Here is a 19,574-nt window from a genome sequence, read left to right on the forward strand (position 1 = left end):
AAAGATGGGAACTGTCGATCATCCATTCTGCCAAACATTTGTGTTTCGCGGGGCCAGAGCTTCGGCTTTCTCCCTAACTGGCCATCCCTGGAGTCGAGGGGCGGGGGCTTCAGCTCCCATACTCTGCCCTCCTCATCCACGTCGAGTTGTGCCCACTGGGTATCCACAGTACTAGTTGTTTTCCCTTTGCCACAGGCCACCCCAGCACCAGGCAGGAACTCCTTTGGTGAGTGTGGGAAGGTGGAAACCCGAGCCCGGGGCGGGACCGGCGCGCCCGCCCACAAACTGCTGGCTCTTTCCTCCCGCTCTTTCCCTGCCTTCGCGTTCGAACTGCCAGGGCTGGCCCCGCCCGCCGCCCATTGGCTGGCTCTGGGCGGCGTCACCGCCTCGGTACGAGCCCTCCTGATCCATGCACCCGCCTTGGAAGTGCGGGGCGGGACGTACGCCTGCCGACTCGCGCCAACCGGGGAGAGCCACCGCCCCATAAAGGAGAGGCTCAGTCCTCCCAGGTGCCGCGCGCGGGAGGGGTCACGCGTGCGCAGAAGCGCGGCGGCAGTGAAGGGGGGAACAACTAACCACGGAGAGGGCGGGGCCGGGGGGGAAAAGGCGGGAGGGCGGGGCACTTGAGGGAGGAGGGCGTGGCGGGGGCAATGGGAAGGGTGAATGGAGGGCGGGGTCGTGAACTGGGGCCGGGGGGAGGGACTTGGAGTGACCATGAAGATTGGGGGGGCAGTTAACGGATGTGGCTTGGGGCGGGGGCCAGTCCGGAGGCCGGCTGCTGGGAGGGGGGATTCCCTCCTGCCCCGAGGGCAGGTCTCCCTTTGGAGGCAGGGGCTGCGGGGATTCCCTCTCCCGCCAGGTCCGACTGTCCGCCCGCACCGGCCGCGGAGAGATCGCCGCCGCTAGCCCCGCGCCCTCCAGGCCTGCTGGAGGTGAGGGAGGTGGGGTGAGGTGGTGCCCGCCCCCCCGGCTCCTCCTTCCCCCAGTCCTCCCCTCCCACCACCCTCCCCCCCGAGCCGGTTTGTCCCTCCCCTCCCCTCCCCTCCTTCCCCCCGCCGCCTCCTCCTGCCGCTGCCGCTGCTTTGGCTGCTGCGTCATACGCCCCAGAGCCGCCGGGACGGAGGGGCTGGGCCTGGGGACCCCCCGGTTTCTGCCTGCACGCCCTCCGACGCCTAGACGTGCCCTCCCCGCGCGGGGGGTTCGCCTCGGTCTCCGACGTCTGCCTCTGCCCGGCTCTCGGCGGCCCCAGCTGTCACTGGTAAGGAGGCGGCGGGAGGCGCCCGTGGGGGGGCAGGGAGCCGGGGGTCGGCGCGCAGGGCGCGAGCGGGAGAGCCGCGCCGCCCTGGCATTGAGTCGGGCTGGGCCGACTCAAGTCCCCTCTCAGACTCGCCGTCATGGGGAGTAGAGACTGGGACTGGGACACGCCCCCCTCCCGGGGCACTCAGGGAAGTTATCTAACCCGGGGGCAGGGAGCCCCGAATTTGAGGGTGACCTGACATAACCTGGCACTAGGATGATTGTTCTGAATGAGACACGCGGGCTCGGGAGGCAGCTGTTTCCAGTCTGAAAAACATCTCCAGAAAAGCTCCCAAAACACATCTCTGGGAAACAGAGCACCTCTGTTACACCTCTAAACAGCAGTAGAAGGTGACAGTAGACACTGACTGGTAACCTTTGCTTCTGCAACCACCGTCTCTGCTAAAATCTCAAGGCCAGAGTATAACATCCCAGGGGAGCTCTGGAAGCTGGGAAACTATAGAACTAGGGTGGGGGGCGGTGGTTAGGGAGAAGAGAGCTAGTGGCGACTCAGTTGGAAGAGCTGGAGTCAAGAAGCTTGGAAGGGGTGCCCAGTGGTTTCCTATCCAGGTGTCTCAGGGATATGGAGACTAGAAGCACACCTGCTAGAGTCCTTGATGGAAAAATAGGTGAAGAAAATGGGGATGGTTCCTCAGCATCCATAACCTTCTCCTCCCATCCTACTTCTGGCTAGGCCCCCCCAGGATGCAATGGCACAGCCCCCTCGGCTGAGCCGCTCTGGTGCCCCCCAACTTTGGGACCCAGCTTCCCCTGCTCCCACCTCAGGCCCCAGGCCTCGACTATGGGAGGGTCAAGATGTGCTGGCCAGGTGGACAGATGGGCTGCTATATTTGGGGACCATCAAAAAGGTAGGACATTTGACCTCTGATCTGTCACCTTTTCTCCATTCCCCTCATCTAGTTCTGACTCCCATTTGACCTTCTGTGCTCAACCATTCCAGGTGGACAGTGCTCGGGAGGTGTGTCTGGTCCAGTTTGAGGATGATTCCCAGTTTCTGGTTCTATGGAAAGACATCAGCCCTGGTGAGACCCTAGAGGCCTGAGAGTGTGCATCCCATGGAAAACAGAAATTGGGCATGCGGGACCAAAGAGGGCTTAAGAACAGGCCCCTGACACTGTGTTCCCTCATAGCTGCCCTCCCGGGGGAGGAACTCCTCTGCTGTGTCTGTCGCTCTGAGACTGTGGTCCCTGGGAACCGGCTAGTCAGCTGTGAGAAGTGTCGCCATGGTGAGAGGGCAGGACACCTGAATGGTCCAGCTTGCCCTGGGCCTTCCAGGATGCCTCTGACCCTTCCCTACAACACTGTCCTTACACCACCTGTCCTGGCCTGAGTCCCCAAGCCACTGCTCTGACTAGTCTCCCCAACCCTGTAACCTCACTCCTTTCCAGCACAGGGAGAGGTAGTCATGGGATGGAGATGTGTGAGCTTTGTGGGCAAAGAGTAGTTAAAATACACCCTTTTCTAACCGTATGACCTTGGACCTCCTAAACCCCTAGGAGCTTCAGTTGCATAAACATAATACACTTACCCTAGCAGGACTGTGGTCAAGGATGAAATGAGATGGATAAGACTCTTCTGTCCCAGTGTCTAGCACATACAGGTATGCAATGCAATGAGTGGTCTACCATCAATACTATCATTATTCAGCTTACCACCAGGACTGCCACGTTCCAAGGGCCCCAGCCCCTGGAGAGGGAGAGGGCACATCCTGGGTCTGCCGCCAGTGTGTCTTTGCCATCGCCACCAAGGTAAAGGCACCTTCCTGTGGGAGCCTCCCACCCACAGCCTCTCCCAAGCCCTTCCTCCCCCCACCCCTCTGAAGCGGTCTGCTTGCTCCATCTCTGCAGAGGGGAGGTGCACTGAAGAAGGGCCCCTATGCCCGGGCCATGCTGGGCATGAAGCTTTCTCTGCCATACGGACTAAAGGGGCTGGACTGGGACGCTGGACATCTGAGCAACCGGCAGCAGAGCTACTGTTATTGTGGTGGCCCTGGGGAGTGAGTAATGAGGGGTGGGGGTTAAGGAATGAAAGATGAGGGTGTGGATCCTAGGGAATGAAGGAGAAAGAACAGGGTGAGGGGAGTGCTGAAGGGGGTGGGAGGAGGTAGTGAGCAGCGTTTGGGGCAGTTGGGGGGGTGTGTTTGGAGCTCAGTAGTCCTGTGCTTCCCCTCAGGTGGAACCTGAAAATGCTGCAGTGCCGGAGCTGCCTGCAGTGGTTCCACGAGGCCTGCACCCAGTGTCTGAGCAAGCCCCTCCTCTACGGGGACAGGTGACTTAGGGCGGCTCTCCCTCCCACCCCATAACCACTCTCTCCCCAACATCTGAAGCTTTGCTTACCTGTTCGCCCCACCCTTGCTCAGGAGTCCTCCACAGCACAGTGTAGTTTTCCTGGGTAAGGTGCATTCTCTCCCTCTTGCCCACATCCAGGTTCTATGAGTTTGAATGCTGTGTGTGTCGGGGGGGCCCTGAGAAGGTCCGGAGGCTGCAGCTTCGCTGGTGAGCTGGATGAGGCACTACCCCAGCGTAACTCCTCTCTCAACACCCCCATGATTTCACCTTACGCACCCCAGTTCACTGCCCTGGACCCCCCTGGCTTTTGTGAACGCTTCCACAACCTTGACAAACCAATATTTCTCCAGGGTGGATGTGGCGCATCTTGTCCTCTATCACCTCAGTGTTTGCTGTAAGAAAAAATACTTTGATTTTGACCGTGAGATCCTCCCCTTCACCTCTGAGAATTGGGACAGTTTGCTCCTTGGGGAGGTAAGGGGTAGTGGAGCTCTGGGGGTTAGGGTGGAAGAGGGAGATGTGAAGAAAAGGGGTAGGGAGGGATCACTGCTCCCCTGACCCCATTTTCCTTCCCCAGCTCTCAGACACTCCCAAGGGAGAACGTTCTTCCAAGCTCCTCTCCGCTCTCAACAGCCACAAGGACCGGTGAGTTGGAGGGAGGCTCAGAGATGGACAAGTGGATATGGAAGCCTGGGACGGGAGGGGCTGCCACCCACCTGGGAGATCATCTCTGAAAAGGACTGAGGAACAGTATATAAGAGGGCCCCTTTTCTATAGCACTGACCCTGTATCATTTCTCTCCTCACCCCAGTTTCATTTCAGGGAGGGAGATTAAGAAGAGGAAATGCTTGTTTGGTCTCCATGCTCGGATCCCTCCCCCTGTGGAGCCCCCTACTGGAGATGGAGCCCCCACCAGGTCACTGGTCCAGGGGGGATGGGGAAGTTCTCAGGGTCTATGTATGGAAATGGGGAGGTCTTTGGGGTGTCCGGGAGGGGGCTGGGGGGATAAGGAGGCCTCTTACAGCTTCCCTTCAGGGCAGGGCCCTGGGGGAGGGGTCTCACGTCCCCTGGGGAAGCGCCGGAGGCCGGAGCCAGAGCCCCTGAGGAGGAGGCAGAAGGGGAAAATGGAGGAGCTGGGGCCACCCTCAGCAGTGCGCAATCAGCCCGAGCCCCAGGAGCAGAGGGAGCGGGCTCGTCTGCAGAGGGCACTGCAGGTACAGGGGCAGGGGAACCCCATGGGGCAAATGGTGGTGTGGGAAGGAATCAAGGATTATCTCTCAGTCCTTTGCTCCTTTTAGGCCTCAGTGTCTCCACCACCCTCCAGTCCTAACCAGAGTTACCAGGGCAGCAGCGGCTACAACTTCCGTCCCACAGATGCCCGCTGCCTGCCCAGGTCAGTGCTCCTCCACCCTCCAACCAGATATGCTCCCTCAGAACCTCTCTTCCAATTGTCTACATCTTCTTCTGGACTTTCTCACTCAGAATTCTTTTCCCTCTCCCCTTTGGTTACCCACTTCTTGTCCTAGAGAGACTTCTAGAACCAATGTCTGCTTCCCAGTATCCTGGGGATGGGGGTTCCTTGAGGGTAGTGTTTGAGCTCCACCATTCTCAGGGGGAGAGGGTCCTGTTCCCCTGCTTCCTGTCCTGACTTTCCCCTCCCCAACCCCAGCAGTCCCATCCGGATGTTCGCTTCCTTCCACCCCTCTGCCAGCACCGCAGGGACCTCTGGGGATGGTGAACCCCCAGACAGGTGAGATTCTACCCCTTTATCTCTGATACTCCTCTTCACCTCTGTGTTAAGTTCCTCAGTCTCTAACCATTTTTTTGTTCCTCTGAGCCACACATGGCCTCCATTTCTGGTTAATCCTTATCTATGCTGGACTCACAATTTCCTTCTCTCCCTAGGTCACCCCTGGAACTTCACATTGGTTTCCCCACAGATATCCCTAAAAGTGCCCCCCACTCGATGACTGCCTCATCTTCCTCAGTCCCTGCCCCCTCCCCAGGTCTCCCTAGACGCTCAGCGCCCTCTTCTCCCCTGTGCCGAAGTTTGTCTCCTGGGACTGGGGGAGGAGTCCGAGGTGGGGTTGGCTACCTGTCCCGAGGGGACCCGGTCCGGGTCCTTGCTCGGAGAGTACGGCCTGATGGCTCTGTGCAGTACCTGGTTGAGTGGGGAGGTGGGGGCATCTTCTGAACAGCCTGCCTCTGCCCACTTTCCCATTCATACACACCGGCACTTTCATACCCTGACCTCTGACCTCACCTACAGCTGGGATGTACCTGGGGCAGTAGGAGGTACTTCTCCCTACTGCCCAGGCTGGAATCCAGGTAGGGGGCTGGGGAAGAGGCTCTCTTCTCTACTCCCTTCATGATTCCTGACCCTTCCCCTCTCCCTCTTCCCATTTCCTTTGATGTTATTTTGTTACAGCTTTTTAAATATTTTTTAAAATTATTTAACCCTTGGGGATGGAGACTGAGGAAGGGGGATGATAAAGGGTCCCGGGCTCTGTATGATTGAAATAAAGATAAATAAACAAGCTTAGCAGCTCTGAGTCATTCTGAGAGATGTAAACGGAGGGGCTAGAAGCAATTCTAATCCTTCCAACCAAATTCATTTCTTGACAAGGAATAAGGCACAGAGAACTAAAGATAGGATTTATTTAAGGTCCAGTCATCATCTGGAAGTCAGAGGGCACTGAAGTATATGAGGGGAACATGGCAAGAACAGGGCTCATTATGGTAGGGCTGTGCTGGAGTCAGAAACTGACTCTGTAACCTGGCGCACCCAATGCAGGTACGGGGAGTTCCCCTGCTCCACAGGCAATGCAATCACCTCAGCCACTTCGTAAGGGTGCACAGAACTGCAAAAAAGATGAGGATGGGTGGGGAATCTCTCAAAGGTTTACCTAAAGGAGTCCCCCCTCAGGCTCACCCAACAAGGCTCACCCTCACCTCTACCCATCTCAAAAGTTCTCACCGAACAAAATCTGTCAAAGCTGGAACCAACGAGCTTTGGGTTTTAATCATCTAAGGGGTGAAGACAAACATGGTTGAAACAAGGGGTGGAGTTGATTTCATGATCTCAGACGAGGGAAAGGGGTGAAAGTAAGTGGTCATGGAATTAGGCTTTTGTTGTGTGGGGGGACATTTCTCACCATCAGCACTTCACTGTCCTCCTCAATCTTTCCTTTCCACTCATAGCTGAAAAGGTCAGGGAGAGAGCATTGTGGAAGCAGATTTCCCCCAACGAAAAAGACTGCCAGTCAGCCCCTTGAGTTAGGTTAACCCCCCAACTCCTGTGACTCACATGGATGTAATCTGAGGGATGAGGTTGACGCAGGCTGCCAGGCGCTTCTCCACCACAGCCCTGAAGGTTAAGAGACAGCCCATTCAGAGCCCCCATGACCCGGATTTTTGCACTAGCAGCCCAAGAGACAGGCAGGAAGCAGCGGGAGGGCATTCTTCTCCCCCACCCCCAACTCTCCCTTCATGAACATCCTTCCTCGCTCCACACCGAGATCCCCACCTGGCGATCTCCTTGGCGACCTTCTCGTTGGGACAGGTGACAAAAGCTGCAGATACCGAGCCAGGAACATAGGCGGAGCCCGAGGCCGGTGAGGGCTGGGACGGGGGGCTTCCTGAAGCCATGGACAGCAGGGCTCGGGATAGCAACAGAAGGCGGGAGACCACAGGCAGCAGCGCCGGCATCCAAAGAAGGGAGAAGAGCAGAGCGGCCTGAGAGCAGGAAGTGAATTCGGTGTCTCCCCATAAATACCCCAGGAAATTACACCCCGGGGGCCCTTCGCTTGGATAGACACTCAAGTCTCTGCCCTCCCTCGTCTGCACCCCGAAGGAAAAGGTTCCCGAAGCTGCGAGAGTAACCCGAAATAAAGCAAAGACTAGGTTTTCACTTCCTCCTTGGGGCCAACCTCGGGTTTTGGATGCGGGTGGTGGTCGAGGCTTCCAGTACCGGAAGGGGAGGGGCGGTCACTCACCCCTCCGCCGAGCAGGATTGTGGGAGCCCGCCCCCACCTCATGCAGCCTATGCTGGTAGAGGAGGGTTGAATATCAAAGACCACACATTACGCCGAGAAAGGACCCCAAACCCAGGAAGAGCGGCCTCTTCTTACCTGGGCGGCAGCCACGTGATATGAAAACAGCGCAGACCACGTGACAGTAGAAGCCGGAACACCCTAACCTCCAGAGCCGGCCAATCCTGGCCCTCATGTGGCCCGGTGTGCCCCGCCTCCTGGTGAGGGAGGAGCAAAGAGGGACCCAGCCAACCAACAGCTGTACCCGAAGACGTGCACGGAAATGGCTCGCCTGTTTCCGTGTAAACCGGAAACGGCCAATTGCCGACTGAGCAGAGCCGCAGCTGCGTTCCACTGTCACGTGAGGGGGCCGGTCCCTTCAGGCGGCAGTACCTCAATGAGCTGTGGGAAGAGGCCAATCGCCGGGTAGCCCTGCAAGCCACGTGATGAGAGAGCTGGCTCTAGGAAAGGGGGGCTGGAGACCCCGCGGAGTCGATGCGTCAGGTTATCGAGTGGGGAAATCATCCTTAAACCCCAGAATGTGCCTAGTAACAGCCCCTACACTGTTCTTGAAGGCCTTGAGGAATGAGAGAGTCTTAGGAGATTGAACCTTAGGGGTTGAAGAGAGCAGCCCCTGCAATTTTAGGACTGACAGATGCCTGGGTTGGGGAGTGCATGATGATAATCTGAGAAGGCAGCTGTCCCTGGTTGGGGGGAAGTGATTAGGCAGGCATGGCATGGCAAGACCATGGCTAGGTGAGGAAAGGCATTTTAAAAGGACAGAGACCCTGTAAATGAGATAGAGGATGATTAAAATGGGGCTGAGAGCGCCTCAACCTTCTTAAGTGAAACCCCAAAGCTGGAGACAGTCTAGTGACTCCGTGGGGGTGGAGAGGGTAGAGAGGATGGCTGCAGGTTTGGGATATGAATAGGACACCAGGAAGTAATGATGGTCCTTTTGTCCCTTATCCCCTTCCTAGTTCACTCTCCAGGACTGGTCTACCTCTCATCCTTGGGTCTCCTTCCCTTAACCCATCCCCCTAGGAGCCAGGACTTGCCCTACATAACCTCCCTGGGGCCCAAGCACGTCCTGTGACCCAAAAATGGAGAGAGGGGCCAATGAGAGGAGACAGAGGTGGCAGGAGGCAGCAAGAAAAAGGCTCTTGCCACTTCCCATACCCGGTACTCCCCCTCCCTCCTAGGTCTGGGGTCTCTGGTCTGTTGGGTGGGTATGACTGGGCATTTCCCAGGCTGATGTCAGAGTTCTCTCATCCCTAACTCCCTGGGGTTGGGGTCTCCTTGAGATCTCTGTCTTTGGCTTTGGAGTTTGTTTCTGAGATAGATCTGTGGGGTCTTTCAGTATTTGCATTGGGATCTTTTTCAGGACTGAATTTCCTTGTTTTTTGTTTCGGGGGTTTCTGGGTCTGCAATCACCCTCTCTCTGAGGTCTTTCAAACTCTTCTTTATGAGTTTGGAGTCTTTGAGTTCTCCTTCTTTTGGCTAGCTGAGTGTCTCTTCTGCACCCCCGTCCAGGTCTGGAGTTTCTATGTCTCTAAGTGATCAATCTCTGAGTCTGCAATTTCTTTTCTCTGGGATCTAAGTCTGGGGTCTCTGATAGCTCTCTCTGGGTCTGAGTTCTCGAAGACCTACTTCTAGGTCTGGATTCTTTCTGAATCTGTGTCTCATCTTTCTCTTTGAGTCTGGGTCTTAGGTCTTGGTCCCTGAAATCACTGAGTCTGGAGTCTAAGATTTCTGTGGCTATGGAGAACCTTTTTGAGACTGGGTGCTCAGATTTTGATCTTTGACCCATCTTTTCGGATTGGGGGGTCTTGGATCTTTTTTCCTCAGATTGGGGTCTCTTTTCCTCTGGACTTTGGGTTTGTGCCTCAGATTAACCGCCCCCTCCCCCAGGCAAGATATTTTTCTCTGTAGGTCTGTGGTCTCCCTGTCTCAGGGTTGGGGTCTGCATCTTTAGAACTGCTCTCCCTCTCTCTCTGGTGTGTTTTTGAGTCAAGGGTCTTTCCCTCTCTAGTTCTCTCTGAGTAGGGGTGGGGGCTGCAGAGTCTCTCTCCTCCTCCTCCTTCTCTCTCCTCTCTCTCTCGCTCCCCCGCCCCCCCCCTCTCTCTCTCTCTCCCTCTCCCTCCCGGCTGCCGCTGCTGCCGTTGGCTCCTATTCTCCTCCTCCTCCTCCTCTCTCCTCCTCTCTGCTCCTCTCCGCTCCCCTCTCCTCCTCTCTCCTCCTCTCTCCTCCTCCTCCTCCACCTCCTCCTCCTTCTCCCCCTCTCTCTCCCCCTCTTTCTCTCTTCTCTTTCTCCCCCGGCCCCCCCGCCCCCTCCCCCCCAGGCCTGATGAGCAGGTCTCGCGCCTCCATCCATCGGGGGAGCATCCCCGCGATGTCCTATGCCCCCTTCAGAGGTACGGTGGTGAGGGGAGGGGGAGGGCCAGACGGGGGGGCAAGGGGGGAGGGGTTGGGGAGTGGGCAGAGCTGGGGCCAGGGAAGGGAGCAGCTGAAATGGAGGGAGAGAGGAAGACCGGGAAGGCAGGGATGGGAGCAATGGGGAAGGAGGGATTGGAGGCCAGAGGATAGGGGTAGATAGGGGCCGGAGGGGCAGGAAACAGGCCTTGAAGGGGGCAGAGGGGAAAATGATGAAGGAGAAAAAGATCGCCAGAAAAGGTGGGAAGATAGAAGGATAGGGTTGGGGGAAGAGCTGCAGAAATAATTTAGAGGTGGGAGCTGAGAGATTAGGAAAATATCACGGAAACAGAAGGGCAGAGGCTTAGAGAGGGGCCAGGAGGGGAAAATGAAAACATAGGGGTGACAAGAGAAGCCAAGAAGATGATGGGTAGAATATGGTGGGGGGCTCAGAGAATAGTAGGGGGTAGAAAAAGACAGGAGATGGAGGGAGAGAAGGGGCCAGATGGAGAGAGAGGGAGGCAGTTGGGGGTGGTGGAGGGAGGAATGGAGGGTCCAGATGGAGGGAAAAGAGGAGAGAGGGAATGGGGAATGGGTTGGGGGAGGAGAGACCAGGGCAGGGGGAGAGCCAAATTACGTGTGTGTTTGTTGAGGGGGAGGGGGCAATAAAAGTAAGACTGAGAGATGAGAGTAGGGGGCAGGTTAGGACCCTGCCTCAGACTCTGACCCTCATTAAGGCCCTTGACCAGTGAAATGTAACCTCTGGGGTCTTATCTGCTTCTTGTATTTTATCACTTTTACTCCCCTCCCCCACTTCCAATCCTTATTTCCATTCCCCCTCCCTCCTCTGGTGTCCATCACCTATATCTTTCCCCCAATATGGTGTCCGTTCTTTATATGAGTCCCCCTTCTGTCTTTCCCCTGTATCAGTCCCTTCCCTGCTGTCCATTTTCTCTCTCTCCCCCTCCTTTATTTGGTAGCTCCCTTACATTTCTACCACCTCTTCACCCCCTTCTTCTTGACCCCTTGTCCTAACACCCCATTAGGTCCACCTCATTTCCTCTGCCCCATGTCCATTTGGGCCCTTCTGGGATATTCTCTTGTCCCGAGAGTTTTACCATCATTTTGTCTCGTTTTCTCTTAGATCCATCCCTGTTATTTCTTCTCCACCCCATCCTCTATTCCCTACCCCATTCCCCATCTTGTCACCACAAGTCTGTGCCTACCCACTTTCCCCTAATACCCCGGGTCTTATCACCCATTCCTCTTTTCTCGTCTCCTCTAATTCCTGGGGTGCTGGAGAGCTGCGGAGCAAAGACACAGGTTTTAATGGTTGGAACAAGACCTAAAAGAGATCCCCATCTGAGCCCTGTGGGATTTCTCATCCTAGTAAATCTTATCCCTTTTTCATCTGTGTTCCTCTGTCTCTTGCATCTGCCTCCCAGAATCATCCTTACTTAAGTCCAGACAATATTGCGTGTGTGTATATTTCCAGAGTTGCTGCTAAGCAAAGTTCCTGGGTCCTGCACTGCTCCCAGGAGGAGGGTCTGCCCCCTGATGTCTAGCCTGCCTCCCTGTGGCTGCAGCCTGAACCAGTTTCTCCCATAGTGATGATATGTGTCAACAGATGTCTCTGCTGGGGGTCTCAGGGTCTGATTGCCGTGGGCATGTTGCCTGCATTGCCTGCAGTCCTAAAGCCTAGGCATTGGTACTCTCTGTATCTAGAGCGTATTGGTTGAAGTCTCTGAGGTGGCATTGAAATCCTGAGTGCTTCAAAGTATTGGGGTTTCTAGATACTTATATTCTGAGAGTTCATCTCTCACTCTGATCTGCAGGTTGGGTAAATCTGAAGCATGTCTGGAGACAGATAGGGGCTAAATTTTCAAAACTCTCCTACTCAGAGCTTTCAGTTCGAATGAAGCTTAAAGACCAATGCTTGTCCTGCAATATACCCATGATTAATTATCCTGTAAAGGTGACAGAATTTTATTTTTCTTTCTCTAAACTCTCTCTCATTCTGATTCCTTAAGCCTGTTTTCTGTCACTTCGATGTCACCAATTTGACTTCTCTCTTACTTCCACAGGCCCTGTCCCCTGTGTCCCTGTGATGTGGCATTGGGGTTTAAAGGAGAGGCAGTTTGCAGGGATGGGGGCATGGGAAGAACAGCAAAGTCGGGCAAGTGGGACTCTGGGGGTGTCTCTGAGCATCGACAGCCCTTCATCTACTGTTCTTATTTTCTGGAAGTTTTCTTCCCATCCCTAGCTCTAGTCTTCAGAGGCCTCCTCTATGTTACAGGCCTAGATCTTCCATTCTTCCCACGTCTCTTTTTTCCTCAAGCTCTTCCCTGTGCCTTGGGAAGGTTCCTAACTTGTGAAGTTGGCTTCCATCCTGTCCATGGAGACTGGGGGCCTGGGGGGACATAACTGACTCTTCAACTTCTAGGCATGGAGTCAGGGAGGAGATCAATTCCGTATTCATTCAAACAAGGACATATCTCCTGCCTCCTCACTCTTTAGCCTCTGCAAAGCCTGATGCTGACGAGACCCATCCTCCCCCTACCACCAGAAGAACCAGAACTCTCCCCAAAGGATGAGCAGGGCTGGCCAGGGGAGGAGGGGGTGGAATAAAGAGGAGAGGCAGGAAGGGAGGGCCTCTCATGACTCTGACTCTGTGAACAGGTAAGCTCCCTCACTTCCTCTCTTTTCTAGATGTTTAGCTCTCAGAATCTTATGACCCAAATGTTCCTACATCTCCATCCTTCTTTCCCACGGTTCTGTGGCCTTCCTCTTACTCTCTTGCTGATGGGTGGTCCCACCTTCCAAATCCTTGTCTTCTGCAGCTATCTGGATGCCCTCTTCTCAGACACTTACCACCAATCTCTGTGTTTTCCTTCTACCAGTTTTGCTGCACCCTCCATCTTTCTATTTTTCTTAAGTGGATGGAGAGCTTCACTTTTCTTTGCCTCTGAATTTTTACCCTCTCTGTCACGCTATAATTCCCCTCCCTGAACCACTCCTCTGTATTTCTTCCCCTGAGTCTACAGAGCCCCCTGTGATGTGATTCCCTCACCTCTTTTCCCCCAAATGTAGAAGTTTATCTTCTGTTCCTTTAAAGTTACCATGTGCCTCACCCTCATCTGTGATCTCCTCAAGGTGGGTAGGGTCCCCTTCTCCCACTTTTGTCATTTTAGGCCTCTATCTCCCAAATGCATAGAGCCTCCCTTACCATTTCTGTGTATCTCTGCCCACCCCCCAGATGTACGGGGACCCCCTATGCACCGAACCCAATACGTTCATTCCCCATATGATCGTCCTGGTTGGAACCCTCGGTTCTGCATCATCTCGGGGAACCAGCTTCTCATGCTGGATGAGGACGAGGTGAGCAGGGTGGGAAGGTTGGGAAAAGACCCTGGGGGAGCAGGGAAGAATGTGGAGAGAAAGATGGGGAGAATCATTAGTGAAGGGGCTAGAGACACAGAGAAGGCAGACAAAAAGAGAAACATTTGCAAGTGTTGAGAAGAGAGTTGTCACTGAGATTTGGGTCCGGATGTGAAAAGAGGCAATTATTCTTTCACCTTGGCCAGAGGGGTCTTTGAGGGCCATGTTCAGTGTTGGGGAGGAGATGTGGTTCTGAAGATCTGGGGGTGCTCCCTGTTTTCACCCTGCCCGTATCGTGGGATAGGTTAGGATAGGAAACAGAAACCAAAGAGCTTGGAGAAAGGGTGAAGAAATGGGGACCACATTGGAAGGGTCACCTCCAAAGTGATCCTCGGGAACCCTCTCTTCTAAGCCCACTGAGCAAGACCATCACTGACCACTCCCAGTCCTCTCCCCAGCATGGGGCAGAATGCAGGGAGGGGTAACTGAGGGACTCAGAGAAAAGGCAGGGGAGAGTGGGGTCTCTAGGAAACTAGGAAGGGGCTGCATGATACTAGGAAAGATGACAGAGATCAGTGGATCTTGGTGTGGATGGCATGGAAGGCTGAGATGGGGGTTTAGAAAAACAATGAGAGGGCTTTCACCAGGGACATCAGGAAGCAGTGGAAGGGAGAAGATAGCTGGGGCTGAGGGGAACTGGGAATTTGTCCAAAGGAGTAGGAGTGGAATAGGGGCAGGGACTGGCCAGAGTGAAAGACATGAAATGAACAGAGGATCCTTGTGGGAGGTGGTGGCCATGGAGGACTAGATAGCCAGGGGAGTGTGGGTTCTGATTTTGGAGCTGGGTCAGCCATAGAGGGTCCATCAGAGGAAACAGAGGATGTGAATATGAAGGGTGCATGCCCAGGTGTGATTCAGGGAATGGGGGTGATGTGGGGGACCAGCTTTAGAGGGTGATAGGGAGGCTGCAAGACCAGAGAGGTGGTGAGAGATGTACCCCCAAAAGCTATCGGGGAGAGTGTGGTGAGGCAGGGTTAGAATTGGAGTGGAGGTTAACCAGAGTTTTGAGGGACCTGGGGGGCAAGTTAGTGTGGAGATGGCTGGGTAGAGAGCCTCCAAGGCACAGAGTAAAGTCCAAGTGTCTAGGGGAGGACATAGTGGCTAAAGATGGAGACGGTTTGGAGAGTTGAAGTTTTAGGCATTGGGGGTCATTTGAGTGATTCACTAGTGGTCACTGGTCTTGACCAAGGGTTTGGGGTCCGTAGGATGAACTAGGGAAACTGGAGACTGTGTGAGGATGAAGAGGGAGAACCATGGGTAGGGTAATGAAGGAACGACAGAGATGGGGACAGATCAAGGGGACCAGTGGTCAGCAAGCTGAGGGGAACACCAGTGGCCAGAGACTAAAGTAGGAACGGTGCAGAGAAGGAGGAGCAGGTTGAACTGAGAAAATGAGCAGTGTGTAGGGCCACAGGGAGCTAGAATTGGGTGGGTTGTGGAACTGGGGCTGGGGACCAGTGGGGTAGGTGGTTCCTTTAGGGGTGGAGATTGGAGGGTTGGAGAGGGGGAGGCTGGGAAGGAGGTGGCAAGGGAGAGTTGGGGAGGAGGCTTAGGAAGAGGTGATGGCTAAAGGGAAGAAGGGAAGTGACAGAGGCTGAGTGGGGGGGACGATGGAAGGAGATGAAAGGTGGGGGGAGGTGACCAGGCCCTCTGGGGGTGGGGAGGTTGGGTCCCATTCTGGCCGCAAGCCTGGCCGTGGGAGGGAGACAAGCTGTGGATCCTGATTATAAATGCAGCTTCTGCTACCCCCGTGACAGCCACGGAGGGAGGGAAGAGGGTGAGGGAGGTGGGAGGTTGGGAGGAAAGCAGGGAGAAGGGAGGAAGTGAAGGTCAAGGGGGAAGTGGATTCAGAGAGCAGCGAAGTCAGAGGGGTTGAGGAGTTTCAGGGAGAGCTGAGTAGGGCTTGGGAGAATTCCCTGGAGGGTGTTTCAAAAGAAATGGTGGCAGAAAAGATCAGGGTGGGACGGGAGGGAGTGAGGGAGACATACTTGGAGGGAGAGGGGAAAGAAAAATGACCACCCAGAGACATTTAAAGAGTGTGGAGGGGCAGGGGCAGAAGGTGGGCAGGCCTGGTGGAAAGGGAGGCTCATCCTTCCTTGGTGGGGGAGGGAAAGAGGAGGGACAGCCTGGGCCAGTGAGGTCTGACACACCCCCGCATCCCCTAGATACACCCCCTTCTGATCCGGGACCGGAGGAGCGAGTCCAGTCGCAACAAACTGCTGAGACGCACAGTCTCCGTGCCGGTGGAGGGGCGGCCCCACGGCGAGCATGGTACGGCGGCCGAGCAGGCTCTCGTGCCCCGGACAGTCGCGGGGAGAGGGCCGAAGGTGGACCGAGCTGCAGGGGAGGGGGTGTCCGGGAACCGTGGGAGCTGCCAGAGGGCGGGAGGGGGCGGAGACCAAGTCGCGCATCCTGCGAGTGGGAGCCTGCGAGGAGACTAAGGCGCCCTCCTCTGGGATCTGAGCGGGACCGAGACTGTGGGTGAGAGGCCCCAGTGGTCCTTGCTGTTTCGCTCCCTTTTTCCTCTCCAGCAGCGAAGTTTGACTGTTTTCCTGGTGCTTGTAAAAATAGTCTCTTTAGATCTTTAGCTTCCTGTCCGGCTGTTGCTGCCCCTGCCCCTCCCAGCCCTTGGTCTGGGATCTTGGAGAGAATGACCTACTTCCTGCCCTCCCCCTCCCCCCAACCTCTGCCCCACCCCCACGCTCCTGATTCTTGTTCCAGGCCTTCTGGCCTGGGGACCCTGCCTCTTTTCTTGCCTCCCCCTTTCCCCCTTCTCATCAACGGCTTCTATTTTCTGCAGTTCTGTCACCCTCTTTCTCTTCCCTCCCCGATTTCTCTTATTTTCTCTGTCCCTCCTGATTCCTCTGCCTCTCCCCTCTGCTCCCGTGGAACTCTATCAGACCCCCATCTCATCTCCTTTCTGTCTGTCTGTAGAGCTATGTACTCTTGTCTCTCCAACTCTCTCCCTCTCTCCATCTGTCTCTTCCCCTCCCTCCCTCTTTCTGCCCCCCTCCACCCCCCTCTTTAGTCATTTAAAAAAAGATTTTTGTCTTCCTGAGAAGTTCGCTTAAAAGGTTTCCATGGGAACAGTGAGGGGAGATGAAGGCAGAGAACAGAGATCTGCAGCCAAGGTGCAGAGAGCCGCCCTCGGCCCCCAGAAATCCCCTTGTCACTGCCCCCTACCACTGCATTACCCTTCCAGGACCAGGGGTCCAGGTCCTTCATCCCTCCAACCCCTGGTGACCCCTTTCTTCCACTAGCCCCCCCTTCCCTCAAAGATCCAGGCTTGCAGATTCTCTTCCTTAGAGAGACCCAGTGGCCTGTTTCCATCCCTTGGCTCCCTTCAGCCCTCTTCTGATAGACCCAGGTCTTAATGCCATTGGGGCCAGCTCTGGGACCCTGGGTGAATGGTCGGCCAGGGATGTGTGTCATTGTCATGGAAACTTCTGACCATGGGAGTGTGTGGGTAGCACATCTCTCTGAGGCAAAGCCAGGTGGTGGTGGTGGTGGTGGTGGTGCTGGTGGTGAAGGAGGAGGAGTGTGTACAGAGAATGTGTGTGATGTCTGTCACATTGTGTGTGTGTGTGTGTGTGTGTGTGTGTGTGACGTCCATGTGTGAGAAAGGTTTGTGTGCATGTGTGCATACCTGTGTGTCCAGGCCAGAATGGTCACACGCTCATGGAGCATGTTTATCATATATCCCGTGGTTGGTGTCTCTGCCAACATATTCCCCATCTTTCTCCTTAGTCCTCAGGGTTTGGGGGCTCTGGTGAGGGTCTCCTGTATGTTTTGGGTGGTCGCACCCGTGTGTGTTTGGAGTTGGGGATGTTATGTAGAGGTGGTTGTGTTGGAGGCTCAGTAGGGGTTGGGAGTTGGGAGGAGGTCCAGGGGTGTATCTATTTAAGGGCAGGTTTTTGCGAAAGAGTTGATAGATGGTGAATGTTTGGGGTTTTCAGGGGAACATGGAATGTGTAAAGGGCATGGAGGATGTGCAGGGGACATAGGAGTTTTGGGGGCTTTGGGAGCCTGGGCCCGCGAAGGCGTGTGCAGAGGCTGTGGACTCTCAAGCCCAGGAGAGGTCGCCGGACCTTTGAGGGGCATTGGAATCCAGGGCTCCTCCTCTGCTGGGTGGAGCTGCCGCCCCTCGTTCCCTCCGCGGTTTTGGTGGGGGGGTCCTGCTCAGGAGGGGATGGTGGGAGGCCTGGTTGGTTTTGGGGGTCCCCTCGCCCCCCTCCCCCGTCTCCCTCGCGCTGTCTCCGGGCGACGGGGCTCGTGACAGAGGCGGCCACGGCAGCAGCGGTCGCCTAGCAACGGCGGCGGGGCCCGGGCAACGGCGGCAGCGGCGGGAGCGGCGGCGGAGGGAGCCGTTCCCGCGGCCGTCACCGCGCGGCCCTGCCGGCCGTCCCGGGCCCCGCCGCCGCCCCCACCGCGCCGGGCGGCGCAAGCCGGGCCGCGCCGCCCCCTCTCCCGCCGCACCCCGCCCCTCCCCCGCGCAGGGGCGGGGGGCCCCTCCTCCACCGGGGACACCCCCGGCCCCCCTCCGGGGGGCGGTGCGAGGTAAGGGCGGGGCCGGGCGGACGAGGAGGGCGCGTGGTGGGGGGGCGCCGCGCTCGTGGGGCGGGGGCGCGCGTGTGCGTGGGCGCGGGGAGGGGGTGGGGAGGCCGCGGCGGCGGCGGCGGCGGCGGCAGCTGCTCCCTCCGCATGTTCTCGCTGCATCTTCCGAGTGGGGGGAGTTATGGTAACTGGAAGGGGGCAGCGGAGGTCGGGGGGTCGGGGACCGGCCTCGTGGGGACAGGGACTCGAGCGCGCGGGGGCCGCCGGTGTGGGGTGGTCTTGGAGCCCTTCGGTGGAGGTGGCAGCCCGGGGGTCCGTGTGTGTGTGTGTGTGTGTGTGTGTGTGTGTGTGTGTGTGTGTGTGTTCGTGCCCAGGCTCGTGTCCCCTGTGTGTCAGTGCCATGTGTACACGGGGCCCAGTTCCTCGAGCACACATGTGCAACCAGCTGTCTGCAAGCCTGCCCTGTCTTATCCTGTCTCTGCCTGGTTCCTGCCTAGGGGGCTGCTGGGCTGGCCACTGGCTTGTGGGACAGTCCGTGGCCACACTGGTACCTGTCACCTCTGACCCTGAGCATGCACGTCCCTTGCTGGGACTCACCTCCTGTCAGTCTCCTGTATCTGGGGATATGTGACTGAATGAGCAGAATTTTCTGTGTCCCTGGTGGCAGGTGTGTGTTTTTGCATGTGTGTTCCATCACTGGCCTGGGTATCTGTGTCAATCCCAGCATGTGTGTCCAGGGCGTGTCTGGATGTGGGTGGTGTGCAAGTAGGGGGAGGGAGTAAGTGTGTATGAGTGTGTTCTTTAGAATCTTATCATATGTGAAACACCTTTGAGTTAGCAGGTGTGAACCCTTGCTGGGTTAGGGAATGGGGACAGAAAGCCTGAAAAGGGAGAGAGTAGGGTAAAGAGGAAAAGTGAGGAGTTGGGGGAGAGGAGGAATAAGAGAGGCTTGCAGAGGAGAGAGAGCCAGGTAGAAAGCATGGCTGGAGAATGGGAATGTGGGGGATAGTCGAGTCAGATTTAGAAGAGAGAGGAGAGAATAAGAGGGCTTAAGATGGGGAACTGGATGGAGATGGTGGGAGAAGAGGCCTGGAAGCTGGGAAGGCGAGGGGAGGAGAGAGTCAGGCCTTTGGTAAAGTGATCTCTGGGAAAGGGCACGGGGTTTGTGTAGGATCAAACTTGGTTGGATCCGGGGAGGCCATCATAGAGACTGGCTCACAGTGAGGCCTGTCACGGCAGGAACTGTCATTAGAGGTTCCTGTTCCCAGCACAGAGTTTTGCCCCCCATTTCTTTGCTCTCTGTCCCACTCTGTTGCTCAGCCTTCTTTGGTAACCTCCCTCCGTGGCTCCCCTTGAGAGCTGTCAGCTGGGTGTGACAGGGAAGAAAAGCCAAAGGGAAGGGCAAGGGATTTGGGGAACTGGAGGGCAGGGGGAGATTCTGTGGGTGATGGCAAGATTAGAGAGGTTAGCGAGGTGGGAGTCCAAGCCCTTGCTGTGTGTGTGTGTGAGTGCAATTGTGTGTGTATACAGGGTG

At 56.3% G+C, this 19,574-nt stretch overlaps 3 protein-coding genes across 31 annotated transcripts in view; 2 read left to right on the plus strand and 1 right to left on the minus strand.

Annotated features, from left to right (window-relative positions):
- Positions 1-310: 310 nt before the first annotated feature.
- Positions 311-6,147, plus strand: PHF1 (PHD finger protein 1). Of its 7 annotated transcripts, XM_074348496.1 has the most exons (16): positions 316-1,258; positions 1,513-1,647; positions 1,991-2,165; positions 2,258-2,339; positions 2,448-2,543; positions 2,965-3,065; positions 3,165-3,313; positions 3,490-3,585; positions 3,744-3,812; positions 3,956-4,079; positions 4,183-4,250; positions 4,417-4,521; positions 4,630-4,819; positions 4,904-4,998; positions 5,275-5,355; positions 5,511-6,147. In XM_074348496.1, exons 3-16 carry the CDS (start codon positions 2,007-2,009, stop codon positions 5,797-5,799), a joined length of 1,704 nt encoding a protein of 567 aa, XP_074204597.1. In that variant the 5' UTR covers positions 316-1,258; positions 1,513-1,647; positions 1,991-2,006; the 3' UTR covers positions 5,800-6,147. The 7 variants fall into 7 exon arrangements, 4 of the variants coding, with proteins under 4 accessions (XP_074204599.1, XP_074204598.1, XP_074204597.1 ...); XM_074348497.1 differs by lacking the exon at positions 1,513-1,647 and having other exon boundaries at positions 313-1,258; positions 5,278-5,355; XM_074348495.1 differs by lacking the exon at positions 1,513-1,647 and having other exon boundaries at positions 317-1,258.
- A 98-nt stretch (positions 6,148-6,245) lies between these two features.
- Positions 6,246-7,874, minus strand: CUTA (cutA divalent cation tolerance homolog). 8 transcript variants are annotated; one of them, XM_010949082.3, is made up of 7 exons: positions 7,736-7,815; positions 7,601-7,652; positions 7,132-7,340; positions 6,913-6,972; positions 6,761-6,806; positions 6,583-6,632; positions 6,246-6,466 (listed from the first exon to the last, which is right to left on the minus strand). In XM_010949082.3, exons 2-7 carry the CDS (start codon positions 7,640-7,642, stop codon positions 6,340-6,342), a joined length of 534 nt encoding a protein of 177 aa, XP_010947384.2. In that variant the 5' UTR covers positions 7,643-7,652; positions 7,736-7,815; the 3' UTR covers positions 6,246-6,339. The 8 variants fall into 8 exon arrangements, with proteins under 8 accessions (XP_010947384.2, XP_045368191.1, XP_045368195.1 ...); XM_045512235.2 differs by having other exon boundaries at positions 7,535-7,652; positions 7,736-7,814; XM_045512239.2 differs by lacking the exon at positions 7,601-7,652 and having other exon boundaries at positions 7,736-7,874.
- Positions 7,875-9,844: 1,970 nt separating this feature from the next.
- Positions 9,845-19,574, plus strand: part of SYNGAP1 (synaptic Ras GTPase activating protein 1) — a 31,205-nt gene continuing 21,475 nt past the window's right edge. For 3 of the 16 annotated variants that reach the window (XR_012501077.1, XR_012501079.1, XR_012501078.1), the window contains exons 1-3: positions 9,848-10,050; positions 13,305-13,426; positions 15,652-15,757. Coding sequence is in view for 7 of the 16 variants with exons in the window: in XM_074348482.1 (XP_074204583.1) it covers positions 9,984-10,050; positions 13,305-13,426; positions 15,652-15,757 (295 nt within the window). In the remaining 9 variants the exon portion in view is untranslated. Of the gene's footprint in view, positions 10,051-10,160; positions 13,202-13,304; positions 13,427-15,651; positions 15,758-15,829; positions 15,968-17,887; positions 18,044-19,574 lie in introns of those variants that run through there. The other 13 variants (XR_012501073.1, XR_012501075.1, XR_012501076.1 and 10 more) reach the window with 11 other exon arrangements.

The sequence above is a fragment of the Camelus bactrianus genome, chromosome 20, assembly GCF_048773025.1.
Source record: "Camelus bactrianus isolate YW-2024 breed Bactrian camel chromosome 20, ASM4877302v1, whole genome shotgun sequence".
NCBI classification, from domain to species: domain Eukaryota; kingdom Metazoa; phylum Chordata; class Mammalia; order Artiodactyla; family Camelidae; genus Camelus; species Camelus bactrianus.

Excerpts from the sequence above, each read along its gene's own strand:
- CUTA (XM_045512235.2), bottom strand. The coding sequence starts at position 7,642 with ATGAGGTGGGGGCGGGCTCCCACAATCCTGCTCGGCGGAGGGGTGAGT. Across the intron at positions 7,341-7,534 it reads ACCCGCATCCAAAACCCGAG|GCCGCTCTGCTCTTCTCCCT; the intron begins GTTGGCCCCAAG and ends TCCTGCTCTCAG. Across the intron at positions 6,467-6,582 it reads GCTTTGACAGATTTTGTTCG|TTCTGTGCACCCTTACGAAG; the intron begins GTGAGAACTTTT and ends TCTTTTTTGCAG.
- PHF1 (XM_074348496.1), top strand. The coding sequence starts at position 2,007 with ATGGCACAGCCCCCTCGGCTGAGCCGCTCTGGTGCCCCCCAACTTTGG. Across the intron at positions 3,813-3,955 it reads CGGAGGCTGCAGCTTCGCTG|GGTGGATGTGGCGCATCTTG; the intron begins GTGAGCTGGATG and ends ATATTTCTCCAG. Across the intron at positions 4,251-4,416 it reads CTCAACAGCCACAAGGACCG|TTTCATTTCAGGGAGGGAGA; the intron begins GTGAGTTGGAGG and ends TCCTCACCCCAG.